At 48.8% G+C, this 13910-nt stretch overlaps 1 protein-coding gene across 1 annotated transcript; it reads left to right on the forward strand.

Moving 5' to 3' along the window:
• Window positions 1-6314: 6314 nt before the first annotated feature.
• Window positions 6315-6836, forward strand: LOC140425856 (uncharacterized). The gene has a single exon (XM_072510241.1). It carries the CDS (start codon window positions 6315-6317, stop codon window positions 6834-6836), a length of 522 nt encoding a protein of 173 aa, XP_072366342.1.
• Window positions 6837-13910: the final 7074 nt, after the last annotated feature.

The raw sequence follows: 13910 nt of genomic DNA on the forward strand, positions 1-13910 counted from the left end.
AGAAGGATGTGGAGGCTTTAGAGAGGGTGCAGAAGAGATTTACCAGAATGTTGCCTGGTATGGAGGGCATTAGCTATGAGGAGCAGTTGAATAAACTCGGTTTGTTTTCACTGGAACGAAGGAGGTTGAGAGGAGACCTGATAGAGGTATACAAAATTATGAGGGGCATAGACAGAGTGGATAGTGAGAGGCTTTTCCCCAGGGTAGAGGGGTAAATTACTAGGGGGCATAGGTTTAAGGTGAGAGGGGCAAGGTTTAGAGTAGATGTACGAGGCAAGTTTTTTACGCAGAGGGTAGTGGGTGCCTGGAACTCGCTACCTGAGGAGGTAGTGGAAGCAGGGACGATAGGGACATTTAAGCGGCATCTTGACAAATATATGAATAGGATGGGAATAGAAGGATTCGGACCCAGTGTAGAAGATTGTAGTTTAGTCGGGCAGCATGGTCGGCACGGGCTTGGAGGGCCGAAGGGCCTGTTCCTGTGCTGTACATTTCTTTGTTCTTTGTTGTTTTTTCTATAGAAAACCCCTTACAGGGTGACCTCTCCTTTCTTGTTTCTAACCTCAGCCCATACTACCTCAGTAGACGGGTCCTCATCAAACCTCCTTTCTGCCACCGTAATACTGTCCTTGACTAACAATGCCACCCGTCCCCCTCTTTTACCACCTTCCCTGAGCTTACTGAAAAATCTAAACCCCGGCACCTGCAACAACCATTCCTGTCCCTGCTCTATCCATGTTTCCGAAATGGCCACAACATCGAAGTCCCAGGTACCACCCAAGGCCGCAAGTTCACCCACCTTATTCTGGATGCTCCTGGCATTGAAGAAGGCACACTTTAAACCACCTTCCTGCCTGCCGGTACACTCCTGCAACTTTTAAAACCTTACTCATGACCTCACTACTCTCAACCTCCTGTATACTGGAACAACAGTTCAGGTTCCCAAGCCCCTGCTGAACTAGTTTAAACCCTCCTGAAGAGCATTAGCAAATTTCCCCCCCAGGATATTGGTACCCCTCTGGTCCAGGTGTAGACCATCCCGTTTGTAGAGGTCCCACCGACCCCAGAATGAGCCCCAGTTATCCAGAAATCTGAAACCCTCCCTCCTGCACCATCCCTGTAGCCACGTGTTCAACTCCTCTCTCCCCCTATTCCTCGTCTCGCTATCACGTGGCACGGGTAACAACCCAGAGATAATAACTCTGTTTGTCCTAGATCTAAGTTTCCACCCAGCTCCCTGAATTCCTGCCTTACATCCCTATCCCTTTTCCTACCTATGTCGTTGGTACCTATGTGGACCACGACTTGGGGCTGCTCCCCCTCCCCCTTAAGGATCCCGAAAACACGAAAATTGTGACTTCTTTACATGCTCCTCCTGATACACATAAGTAAACTTTACCCACACAAGTAAATTCTTTGAAGAGATCTGGCACCTTCTTATCAATCACCTCTTGATCAGGCTGTACAATCTTTTGCACCTCCTTTGCTTCACTTGGGCTTTCCTTCACCACTTTAACAATCATAAGAACATAAGAACTAGGAGCAGGAGTAGGCCATCTTGCCCCTCGAGCCTGCTCCGCCATTCAATGAGATCATGGCTGATCTTTTGTGGACTCAGCTCCACTTTCCGGCCCGAACACCATAACCCTTAATCCCTTTATTCTTCAAAAAACTATCTATCTTTATCTTAAAAACATTTAATGAAGGATCGTCTACTGCTTCACTGGGCAAGGAATTCCATAGATTCACAACCCTTTGGGAGTAGAAGGTCCTCCTAATCTCAGTCCTAAATCTACTTCCCCTTATTTTGAGGCTATGCCCCCTAGTTCTGCTTTCACCAGCCAGTGGAAACAACCTGCCCGCATCTATCCTATCTATTCCCTTCATAATTTTATATATTTCTATAAGATCCCCCCTCATCCTTCTAAATTCCAGCGAGTACAGTCCCAGTCTACTCAACCTCTACTCGTAATCCAACCACTTCAGCTCTGCGATTAACCTAGTGAATCTCCTCTACACACCCTCCAGTGTCAGTACGTCCTTTCTCAAGTAAGGAGGCAAAAACTGAACACAATACTCCAGGTGTAGCCTCACTAACACCTTATACAATTGCAGCATAACCTCCCTAGCCTTAAACTACATCACTCTAGCAATGAAGGACAAAATTCCATTCGCCTTCTTAATCACCTGTTGCACGAATAAACCAACTTTTTGCCACTCATGCACTAGCACAACCAGGTCTCTCTGCACAGCAGCATGATTTAATATTTTATCATTTAAATAATAATCCCTTTTGCTGTTATTCCTACCAAAATGGATAACCTCACATTTGTCAACATTGTATTCCATCTGCCAGACCCTAGCCAATTCACTTAGCCTATCCAAATTCCTCTGCAGACTTCCAGGATCCTCTGCACTTTTTGCTTTACCAGTCATCTGAGTGCCGTCTGCAAACTTGGACACATTGCCCTTTGTCCCCAACTCCAAATCAACTATGTAAATTGTGAACAATTGTGGGCCCAACACTGATCCCTGAGGGACACCACTAGCTACTGATTGCCAACCAGAGAAACACCCATTAGTCCCCACTCTTTGCTTTCTATTAATTAACCAATCCTCTATCCATGCTCCTCCTTTCCCCTTAATGCCATGCATCTTTATCTTATGCAGCAACCTTTTGTGTGGCACCTTGTCAAAGGCTTTCTGGAAATCCAGATATACCACATCCATTGGCTCCCCATTATCTACCGCACTGGTAATGTCCTCAAAAACTTCCACAAAATTAGTTAGGCACGACCTGCCCTTTATGAACCCATGCTGCGTCTGCCCAATGGGACAATTTCCATCCAGATGCCTCGCTATTTCTTCCTTGATGTTAGATTCTAGCATCTTCCCTACTACTGAAGGTAAGCTCACTGGCCTATAATTACCCGCTTTCTGCCGACCTCCTTTTTTAAACAGTGGTGTCACGTTTGCTAATTTCCAATCCGCCGGGACCGCCCCAGAGCCTAGTGAATTCTGGTAAATTATCACTAGTGTATTTGCAATTTCCCTAGCCATCTCTTTTAGCACTCTGGGGTGCATTCCATCAGGGCTAGGAAACTTGTTTACCTTTAGCCCCATTAGCTTGCCCATCACTATCTCCTTAGTGAAAACAATCCTCTCAAGGTCCTCACCTATCATAGCCTCATTTCTATCAGTCACTGGCATGTTATTTGTGTCTTCCACTGTGAAGACCGACCCAAAAAACCTCTTCAGTTCCTCAGCCATTTCCTCATCGTCCATTATTAAATCTCCCTTCTCATCCTCTAAAGGACCAATGTTTACCTTAGCCACTCTTTTTTGCTTTATATATTTGTCGAAACTTTTACTATCTGTTTTTATATTCTGAGCAAGTTTACTCTCATAATCTATCTTACTCTTCTTTATAGCTTTTTTAGTAGCTTTCTGTTGCCCCCTAAAGATTTCCCAGTCCTCTAGCCTCCCACTAATCTTTGCCACTTTGTATGCTTTTTCCTTCAATTGATACTCTCCCTTATTTCCTTAGATATCCACGGTAGATTTTCCCTCTTTCTACCGTCCTTCATTTTTGTTGGTATAAACCTTTGCTGAGCACTGTGAAAAATTGCTTGCAAGGTTCTCCACTGTTCCTCAACTGTTTCACCATAAAGTCATTGCTCCCAGTCTGCCTTAGCTAGTTCTTCTCTCATCCCATTGTAATCTCCTTTGTTTAAGCACAAAACACAAGTGTTTGATTTTACCTTCTCACCCTCCATCTGTATTTTAAATTCCACCATATTGTGATCACTCCTTCTGAGAGGATCCCTAACTATGAGATCATGAATCAATCATAGATTTCATAGAATTTACAGTGCAGGTGGCCATTCGGCCCATCTAGTCTGCACCAGCTCTTGGAAAGAGCACCTTACCCAAGGTCAACAACTCCACCCCATCCCCATAACCCAATAACCCCACCCAACACTAAGGACAATTTTGGACACTAAGGGCAATTTATCATGGCCAATCCACCTAACCTGCACATCTTTGGACTGTGGGAGGAAACCGGAGCACCCGGAGGAAACCCACGCACACACAGGGAGGATGTGCAGACTCCGCACAGACAGTGGCCCAAGCCGGAATCGAACCTGGGACCCTGGAGCTGTGAAGCAATTGTGCTACCACAATGCTACCGTGCTGCCCCCAAACTGTTTCACCATAAATCCTGTCTCTTTACACAGGACCAGATCTAGGCCCGCTTGTTCCCTCGTAGATTCCATTACATACTGTTCTAGGAAACTATCGCCGATACATTCTATAAACTCCTCCTCAAGGGTGCCTTGACCGACCTGGTTAAACCAATCGACCAAACCCCACTGTCTTATCCTGTTTTCCCATATCAGCCTTCCCAGTGTTTTTCTTCAACCACCAACACTGTAACTTTACATGGCCTAGTTTATTACAGTAAAAACATTTGAAACTTTTTATTTCTTTTCTACCCTCCTGGATTTTTAAAAAAATCTGCGGTATACTCTCCTTATTATCTCCCATCAGATCACCTTTGCCTCTACCACTTGAGTATTTCTCCTTTCCCCAGTTTCTATCCCTCACAGGCTGAATCTGATGTCGGAAACCAAGCTTTGATTTATGAACTAATTCATAATCATCTGCCATTTCTGCTGCTAATCTCGCAGTTTTAACCCTCTGCTCTTCCACATGAGTTCTCAGTACATCAAGAATTGAATTTTTAAACTTCTCCAAAAGTATAATTTCTCTGAGAGCTTCATACGTTTGGTCTATTTTCAAAGCCCTTATCCACATATCAAAATTACTGTTTGATTCTTTCAAGCTCCATGTATGTTTGACCAAATTCTTTCCTTGAATTTCTAAACTTTTGTCTGTAGGTTTCAGGAACTAGTTCATACGTCTCAGATACCTCCTACGGTAGTGATGCAAACACTTCACTAGCCCTACCTACCAGCTTTGTATGAATTAGTCATACCCACATGTCCTGTGGCCATTTCATTTGTTTATCCACCTTCTGAAATGAAATGAAAAAGGCTTCTACCTCCTTCTCGTCAAACCTTGGCAATGCTTGGACATATTTAAATAGATCCCCACCAAGCCTTTGACTTTGACGCACTTTCTCTTCATCCTCATCACTATCCTCAAACTGTACATTTCCCTTTCAATCCTCCAATTTTAACTGACTGTCATGTTTCATGGCCATTTTCCAAAGTTCAAACTCGCTCTTTTTCTTTTTCTTCTCTCTCTTTTTCTTTTTCCTCTTTATCTCTTTCGTACTCAAGCTGCTTTAATTCTTTCTCTTGTTCCATTTGTTTAATTTGTAACTGAATTTTTGCCATTTCCAATGAGTCAGACTGTATCTCAGGCAATTTTAAATGCTTAGCCACCACCATAATTATCTCATCTTTTCGCATTTTGTCAGGTAATGTTAACCGCAATGTTTTTTGCCAAATCTAACAGTCTGCTTTTAGTCTCTGTCCTTAAGGTCCTGCGTATGACCGTCTCCATCCCAAAAACTTCAGAACCTCTGAAAGAGCCATTGTCCACAACACACTCCCTACTTAAACTGAAATACCATACCTGAAAAGGAACCACAATATGCTCCCCCCTCACTGTCTTTAAGTTCACTAAGCCAATCCAATAGGTAGACTTTCATTCCCCTCGAGCCCCCAATTTGTTATGGGCCAGAGTTTAGAGAACCCCAAAATGTATCATGGAGTTCACCTGACCCACGTCTTTTACTAGGTTGTGGTATGGGGAGCACACGGCTCACTCTACAGATGTGGTGCAACAGGCATCTAACAGTATTTTTCAAAGCAAAACAATGTTTATTCTATGAACTCAGTTCACCTTTTTAAAACATACAGTGAACATCTTAGCAACCATCAATTCAAATACAACCCCCAAAGACTACAACACTAAGTAATCCTTAAACTTTCCTTTTAACATCCATATGACAAAAAAAAACTTTTAACAGAAGCACATCAGGTCTAAATTCACTACTGAGAACAGTTATCACTCTGGATTCACCAAATGATCAAGAGATAGTCTTTACATGGCATAAAGAACAACATTACACCTTCTGTGGCTGGCTGCAGCTCCAACACTAAAACAGGATTTCTGGCAACTCAAGTCGGATAAGAAGACCACAAAGCTGTGCTCCTTTAACACTCCATTCGGGAGATACTGCTTTCTCAGAATGCCATTTGATATTATTTCAGCATCTGAAATTTTCCATAGGGCAATGGAACACATCGTAGAAGGCATTCCAGGCATCAGAGTATGCGGTGATGAAATTGATTGGGGCTAAACAAGAGAAGAACACGACAAAAGGCTTATCAAAGCTGAGAAGAATCAAAAAGCATGGTTTGAAGTTAAATAAAACCAAATGTCAGTTTGGTGTCGACAAAATCACATTCTTGGGAGACAAACTTTCTGCAAAAGGTGTGCAAGCCGACCAAGAGAAGATAAAGGCGATATTAAACATGCCACATCCTACAGACAAAAAAGGAGTCCTCAGGATGCTAGGTATGATAAATTTCACAGGAAAATTTATTCCTAATCTCACAAAAGCGACACGCTCGAGTGAAATCATCAAGAAGGATACTATTTTCCAGTTGTCTAACAGACATGAGCATGAGTGGCAAATGTTACAGGAAGCATTGACAACAGCTCCAATGCTGACATTTTTTGATCCTACAAAGAAGACAAAAATATTGACAGATGCATCAAAGATAGGTTGGGAGCAGTGTTATTGCAGCAGGACAATGATGAAAATTGGCTTCCAATTACCTATGCGTCAAAGTCAATGATTGACACAGAGCAGCGATACGCTCAAATAGTAAGAGAATATTTGGGCGTGATAAATGGATTAAACAAATTTAATGATTATGTGTATGGCCTACCGACACTCTTAGTGGAAATTGACCATAGACCACTTGTGGCGATAGTAAAGAAAAATCTAAATGAGATGTCACCAAGGATACAACGTATGATGATGAAGTTACAAAAGTACGGTTTTGATCTCAACCACACAGCAGATAAACATCTTGCAGTAGCTGATGCTCTATCTCATACTACAGACATGAAGGAAGTACACCATTTGATGAGGATGTGCAAGTCCACATGAACCTTGTAACGGAATCCCTTCCAGCATCTGACGAGAAGTAAAAATTAATCAGAGACAAAACCATCAAAGATGAAATCGTACAGAAGATAATACAATATCTCAGTGAGGGATGGCCAAAAGGATCCTGTTCCAAATATTATAACATTAGAGCAGAGCTAAGTGCAGCCAATGGTTTTTTGCTTAGACAAAATAACGCAATCTTTACGATCAATGATTCTAAAGAAGATTCATGAGGGCACTTAGGTATAGAAAAGTGTAAGCAAAGAGCTAAGGAAACAGTATATTGGCCAGGCATCAATCAAGTTATTCAAATTATGATAGAAAACTGTGAAACTTGTCAGAAATTTCAGTACAAACAACGGAAAGAACCAATACACATGGATGAAATCATTACAACTCCATGGCAGAAAGCGGGAATGGATCTGTTCTATCTGGCAGGAAAAGAATATCTGTTAGTGATCGACTATTTCTCCAATTTTTCAGAAGTGGTACAACTAGCAAACTCATCAGCTAGGTGTGTAATCAAACATACCAAAGACATTTTTGCTTGCCATGCAATACCTTCAATTGTCATGAACGACAATGGGGCAGAACGGTGGTGCAGTGGTTAGCAATGCTGCCTCACGGCGCCGAGGCCCCAGGTTCGATCCCGGCCCTGGGTCACTGTCCGTGTGGAGTTGGCACATTCTCCCCGTGTTTGCGTGGGTTTCACCCCGACAACCCAAAGATGTGCAGGGTAGGTTAATTGGCAATGCTAAATTGCCCTTTAATTGGAATAAAAATGAATTGAGTACTCTAAATTTGCAAAATAAAATTACGACAATGACCCATGTTTTAGTAGTCATGAATGGACAGAGTTCGCACAGAGATATGATTTCCAACATATTACTTCTTGTCCTCTGTATCCTTAATCCAATGGGAAGGCTGAAAAAGGTGTTCATATTGTGAAGCAGCTACTCAAAAAAGCTATGGACAGCCAGGAAGATCCAGATCTCGCATTTCTTAGCTACAGAGCAGCACCGTTTTTTCGATCACAATTTTTTCCCTTTACAAATCAAACATAACAGTAAAGAAAATTTAACAATAAACAAATGGCTAATCAACATGGTAATCTAATCGTTTAACATAAACTAAAACTTTCCACCCCCCCCCACCCCCCCCCCCCACCCCCCATCCCCCCCCCACCCCCCCCCCCCCCCCCCCACCCTCTCCCCCCTGGGTTGCTGCTGCTGGTCATCTGTCTTCCCTCTAACGTTCCCCAGGGTAGTCGAGGAATGGTGCCACCGCCTGGTGAACCCTTGAGCCGATCCTCTCAGCGCAAACTTTATCTGCTCCAGTTTTATGAACCCCGCCATATCGTTTACCCAGGCCTCCAGTCCGGGGGGTTTCGCCTCCTTCCACATGAGTAGAATCCTACGCCGGGCTACTAGGGACGCAAAGGCCACAACGTCGGCCTCTTTCACCTCCTGCACTCCCGGCTCATCCGCAACTCCAAATAAAGCTAGCCCCCAGCCTGGTTTGACCCGGGCCTTCACCACCTTGGAAATCACTCCCGTCACTCCCTTCCAATACCCCTCCAGTGCCGGGCACGACCAAAACATATGTGCGTGGTTTGCCGGGCTTCCGCCGCACCTCCCACACTTGTCCTCCACTCCGAAGAACCTGCTCAGTCTTTCTCCCGTTCTGTGTGCTCTATGTAGCACCTTGAATTGAATCAGGCTAAGCCTGGCGCACGAGGAAGAGGAATTTACCCTGCTTAGGGCATCAGCCCACATTGTGGTAGTATGCATTAGGGGTCATGTGGGACTGTGAAGCTATGATGTCATTGGCTGACAGATCCCGGGTCCTGGTTGGACGTTGACCTCTAGCTCCACCCTGAAGGCGTAGTATAAGTACCTGGAGTCCTCCCCCGCAGGCAGTCTACTACTGAACTGCGGGGGAACAGTCACGCTTAATAAAGCCTCATCGACTTCACTCTATTCGTCTCTCAGTGTCTTTGTGCGCTACAATTTATTTAGCGTGACTAAAGGATTATGGAGCTCAGGATCATCCCGGAATGCCTGAGGATCAGCCCCCACGCAGTGAACGTGGCAGCAGCTTTCAAGCACTGGCAGACTTGTTTCGAGGCCTACCTCAGAACGGCCACCGGCCGGGTCACAGAAGACCAAAAACTACAGGTCCTGCACTCGAGGTTAAGCACGGAGATTTTCTCTCTCATCGAAGACGCAGAGGATTTCCAGACGGCGCTCGCAGCACTAAAAAGTCTCTATGTCCGCCCAGTAAACCAGATCTACGCTCGCTATCAACTCGCAACGAGACGGCAAAGTCCCGGAGAATCGATAGATGAATTCTACGCCGCGCTACTAATTTTGGGACGAGCCTGCAGCTGCCCGTCGGTGAACGCAAATGAACACACGGACATGTTAATGCGCGATGCTTTTGTGGCAGGTATGAACTCCTCCCAAATCCGCCAAAGACTTCTAGAAAAAGAGTCACTAGGACTCTCAGAGGCACGGGCCCTAGCAGCCTCCCTAGACGTGGCCGCGCGAAATACCCGCGCCTACGGCCCCGACCGCGCGGCAGCCCATCGGGCTCCGTACGTACCCGTCGCGACAAACCCCCCCCCCCCCCCACCGGACACCCCACAGGCTTGCGCGGTCCAAACGCCAATTCGCACCAGGGGCGCCCGCTGCTATGTCTGCGGCCAGGCGAAACACCCCCGGCAGCGCTGCCCGGCCCGCGCAGCGATCTGTAAGAGCTGCGGGAAAAAGGGCCATTTCGCGGCTGTGTGCCGGTCCCGCGAGGTCGCCGCTGTCCAGGGAGAACAGGGAGCCCTGCACGCCGTCTACGCTCCCCAACCCCCCCAGCGCCCCATGTACGACCCGCAGGCGCAGCCACTCTGGGTCCCGACCACCGCTGTCCCGGGAGAACAGGGAGCCCTGCACGCCGTTTACGCTCCCCAACCCCCCCCCGCGCCCCATGTATGATCCGCCGGCGCTACCAATTTGGGTCCCGACCACCGCTCTCCCCGGAGAAGAGGGGGTTCTGCGCGTCTCTAACGCCCCCCAAACCCCCCCCTGCGCCCCACGTATGACCCGCCGGCGCTACTAATTTGGGTCCCGACCACCGCTGTCCCCAGAGAAGAGGGAGCCCCGCGCATTCCTAATGCTCCCCAACCCCCCCAGCGCCCCATGTGCGACCCGCAGACGCCGCCATTTTGGGTCCCGGCCACCACGAGGGGAGGAAGGGCGCCGCCATCTTGGACCACCCCAGACCTGTACGACGCACGGGGGCGGCCATTTTGTCCACCCCCGCCGCCATCTTGTGACACCCCAGCCATGTGCGATGCATGGGGGCAGCCATCTTGTTCACCCCCGACGCCATCTTGGACGGCAACAACGGACCCCAGTGTCGACGGCTCCACGGGGTTCGAAGAAGACGCTCAACCACTACAACCACGTCTCGCTTCAATGATGCTGGACCAAGCTCGGCCCCGGACACTCCAGACGACGACGACAACGGTGCTGATAAACGGGCACGAGACACCATGCCTAGTCGACTCCTTGAGCACGGAGAGCTTTATCCACCCCGACACGGTAAGACGCTGTTCTTTGACCATATATCCCAGCGCACAAAAGATTTCCCGAGCTGCAGGATCCCACTCCGTACAGATCAAAGGCTTCTGCATAGTTACCCTAACGGTGCAAGGGAGGGAGTTCAAAAACTACAGGCTCTACGTCCTTCCCCAACTCTGCGCCCCCACATTACTGGGATTAGACTTCCAGTGCAATCTACAGAGCCTAACCTTCAAATTCGGCGGCCCAATACCCCCACTCACTATCTGCGGCCTCGCAACCCTCAAGGTGCAACCCCCGTCCTTGTTTGCAAACCTCACCCCGGATTGCAAACCCGTCGCCACTAGGAGCAGACGGTACAGCGCCCAGGACCGGACCTTCATTCGGTCCGAAGTCCAGCGGCTACTAAAGGAAGGCATAATCCAGGCCAGCAATAGTCCCTGGAGAGCACAGGTGGTAGTAGTAAAGACAGGGGAGAAGCAAAGGATGGTCATAGACTATAGCCAGACCATCAACAGGTACACACAACTAGACGCGTACCCTCTCCCCCGCATATCCGACATGGTCAATCGGATTGCCCAATATAAGGTCTTCTCCACCGTGGACCTCAAGTCCGCCTACCATCAGTTCCCCATCCGCCCAAGTGACCGCAAGTACACAGCCTTCGAGGCAGACGGGCGATTATACCATTTCCTAAGGGTCCCATTTGGCGTCACAAACGGGGTCTCGGTCTTCCAACGAGAGATGGACCGAATGGTTGATCAACACGGGTTGCAGGCCACGTTCCCGTATCTCGACAATGTAACCATCTGCGGCCATGATCAGCAGGACCACGACGCCAACCTCCAAAAATTCCTCCAGACCGCTAAAGCCTTGAACCTCACGTACAACGAGGACAAGTGCATTTTTAGCACCAACCGGCTAGCCATCCTGGGCTACATAGTGCGCAATGGGATAATAGGCCCCGACCCCGAACGTATGCGCGCCCTCATGGAATTTCCCCTCCCACACTGCTCAAAAGCCCTAAAACGCTGCCTGGGGTTCTTTTCATACTACGCCCAGTGGGTCCCCCAGTACGCAGACAAGGCCCGCCCGCTAATACAGACCACGACCTTCCCTCTGTCGACAGAGGCTTGCCAGGCCTTCAGCCGCATCAAAGCGGATATCGCAAAGGCCACGATGCGCGCCATCGACGAGTCCCTCCCCTTCCAGGTCGAGAGCGACGCCTCCGACGTAGCTCTAGCGGCCACCCTTAACCAAGCGGGCAGACCCGTGGCCTTTTTCTCCCGAACCCTCCACGCTTCAGAAATCCGCCACTCCTCAGTGGAAAAGGAAGCCCAAGCCATAGTGGAAGCTGTGCGACCTTGGAGGCATGACCTGGCCGGCAGGAGATTCACTCTCCTCACGGACCAACGGTCGGTAGCCTTCATGTTCGATAATGCACAGCGGGGCAAAATCAAAAATGACAAGATCTTAAGGTGGAGGATCGAGCTCTCCACCTTCAACTACGAGATCTTGTATCGTCCCGGAAAGCTGAACGAGCCGTCCGATGTCCTATCCCGCGGCACATGTGCCAACGCACAAATTAACCGCCTCCAAACCCTCCACGAGGACCTCTGCCACCCGGGAGTCACTCGGTTTTACCACTTTATCAAGTCCCGCAACCTCCCATACTCTTTAGAGGAGGTCCGTACAGTCACAAGGAACTGCCACATCTGCGCAGAGTGCAAACCGCATTTTTTCAGGCCGGATGGTGCGCACCTGATTAAGGCTTCCCGCCCCTTTGAACGCCTTAGTCTGGATTTCAAAGGACCCCTCCCCTCCACCGACCGCAACATATACTTCCTTAATGTGGTGGACGAGTACTCCCGCTTCCCATTCGCCATCCCCTGTTCTGACATGACCGCGGCCACAGTTATTAAAGCCCTGAACACCATATTCACACTGTTCGGTTGCCCCGCATACGTCCACAGTGACAGGGGGTCCTCCTTCATGAGTGACGAGCTGCGCCAGTTCCTGCTCAGCAACGGTATAGCCTCGAGCAGGACGACCAGCTACAACCCCCGGGGGAACGGGCAAGTAGAGAGGGAGAACGGCACGGTCTGGAAGACCGTCCTACTGGCCCTACGGTCCAGGGACCTCCCAGTTTCACGGTGGCAGGAGGTCCACCCGGACGCCCTCCACTCCATCCGGTCACTACTGTGTACTAGCACTAACCAAACGCCTCATGAGCGCCTCCTTGTCTTCCCCAGGAAGTCCTCCTCTGGAACGTCGCTGCCGACCTGGCTGGCGGCCCCAGGACCCATCTTGCTCCAAAAGCATGTGCGGGCGCACAAGTCGGACCCGTTGGTCGAAAGTGTTCACCTCCTTCACGCGAACCCGCAGTACGCTTACGTGGAGTACCCCGACGGCCGACAGGACACGGTCTCCCTGCGAGATCTGGCGCCCGCCGGCAACACACACACACCCCCCCCCGACACCAATCACCCAACCCCCCCCCCTTCCTGCCACCGCCGCACCCCGCGACCGCCCCCTTCCCAGGAGGATCAGTCCTCCTCCCAGGCCCGACCAGGAATGAAGCCCAAGCTGAAACCGTAAGGCTCCCGGAGACGACAACACCGGAACAAGCACCACCACCACCACCGGGGTCGAGGCGATCGATACGGACGACCAGACCGCCCGACCGACTCGTGGCGTCGATCTAACAGTACAATATGTGGACTTTTAACGAGAACATTTTGTCTTTTCCTGACGATTACTGTAAATAGTTTGAAACAAAAAAAAACCTTGTACATACTGTGATAACATGCGAAAGTTTTCCTCCCAGGACCAGCCTTGTAAACTCTTACCACCATGCGAAGCATCACCCCGCCGGGTTCATTTTTAACAAGGGGTGAATGTGGTAGTATGCATTAGGGGTCATGTGGGACTGTGAAGCCATGATGTCATTGGCTGACAGATCCCGAGTCCTGGTTGGACGTTGACCTCTAGCTCCGCCCTGAAGGCGGAGTATAAGTACCTGGAGTCCTCCCCCGCAGGCAGTCTACTACTGAACTGCGGGGGAACAGTCACGCTTAATAAAGCCTCATCGACTTCACTCTATTTGTCTCTCGGAGTCTTTGTGCGCTACACACATACCCTCCTCTATCTCCTCCCCTAGCTCTTCTTCCCACTTTCCTTTT

The sequence above is a fragment of the Scyliorhinus torazame genome, chromosome 6, assembly GCF_047496885.1.
Source record: "Scyliorhinus torazame isolate Kashiwa2021f chromosome 6, sScyTor2.1, whole genome shotgun sequence".
Taxonomy (NCBI): Eukaryota; Metazoa; Chordata; class Chondrichthyes; order Carcharhiniformes; family Scyliorhinidae; genus Scyliorhinus; species Scyliorhinus torazame.

Excerpts from the sequence above, each read along its gene's own strand:
- LOC140425856 (XM_072510241.1), top strand. The coding sequence starts at position 6,315 with ATGAAATTGATTGGGGCTAAACAAGAGAAGAACACGACAAAAGGCTTA.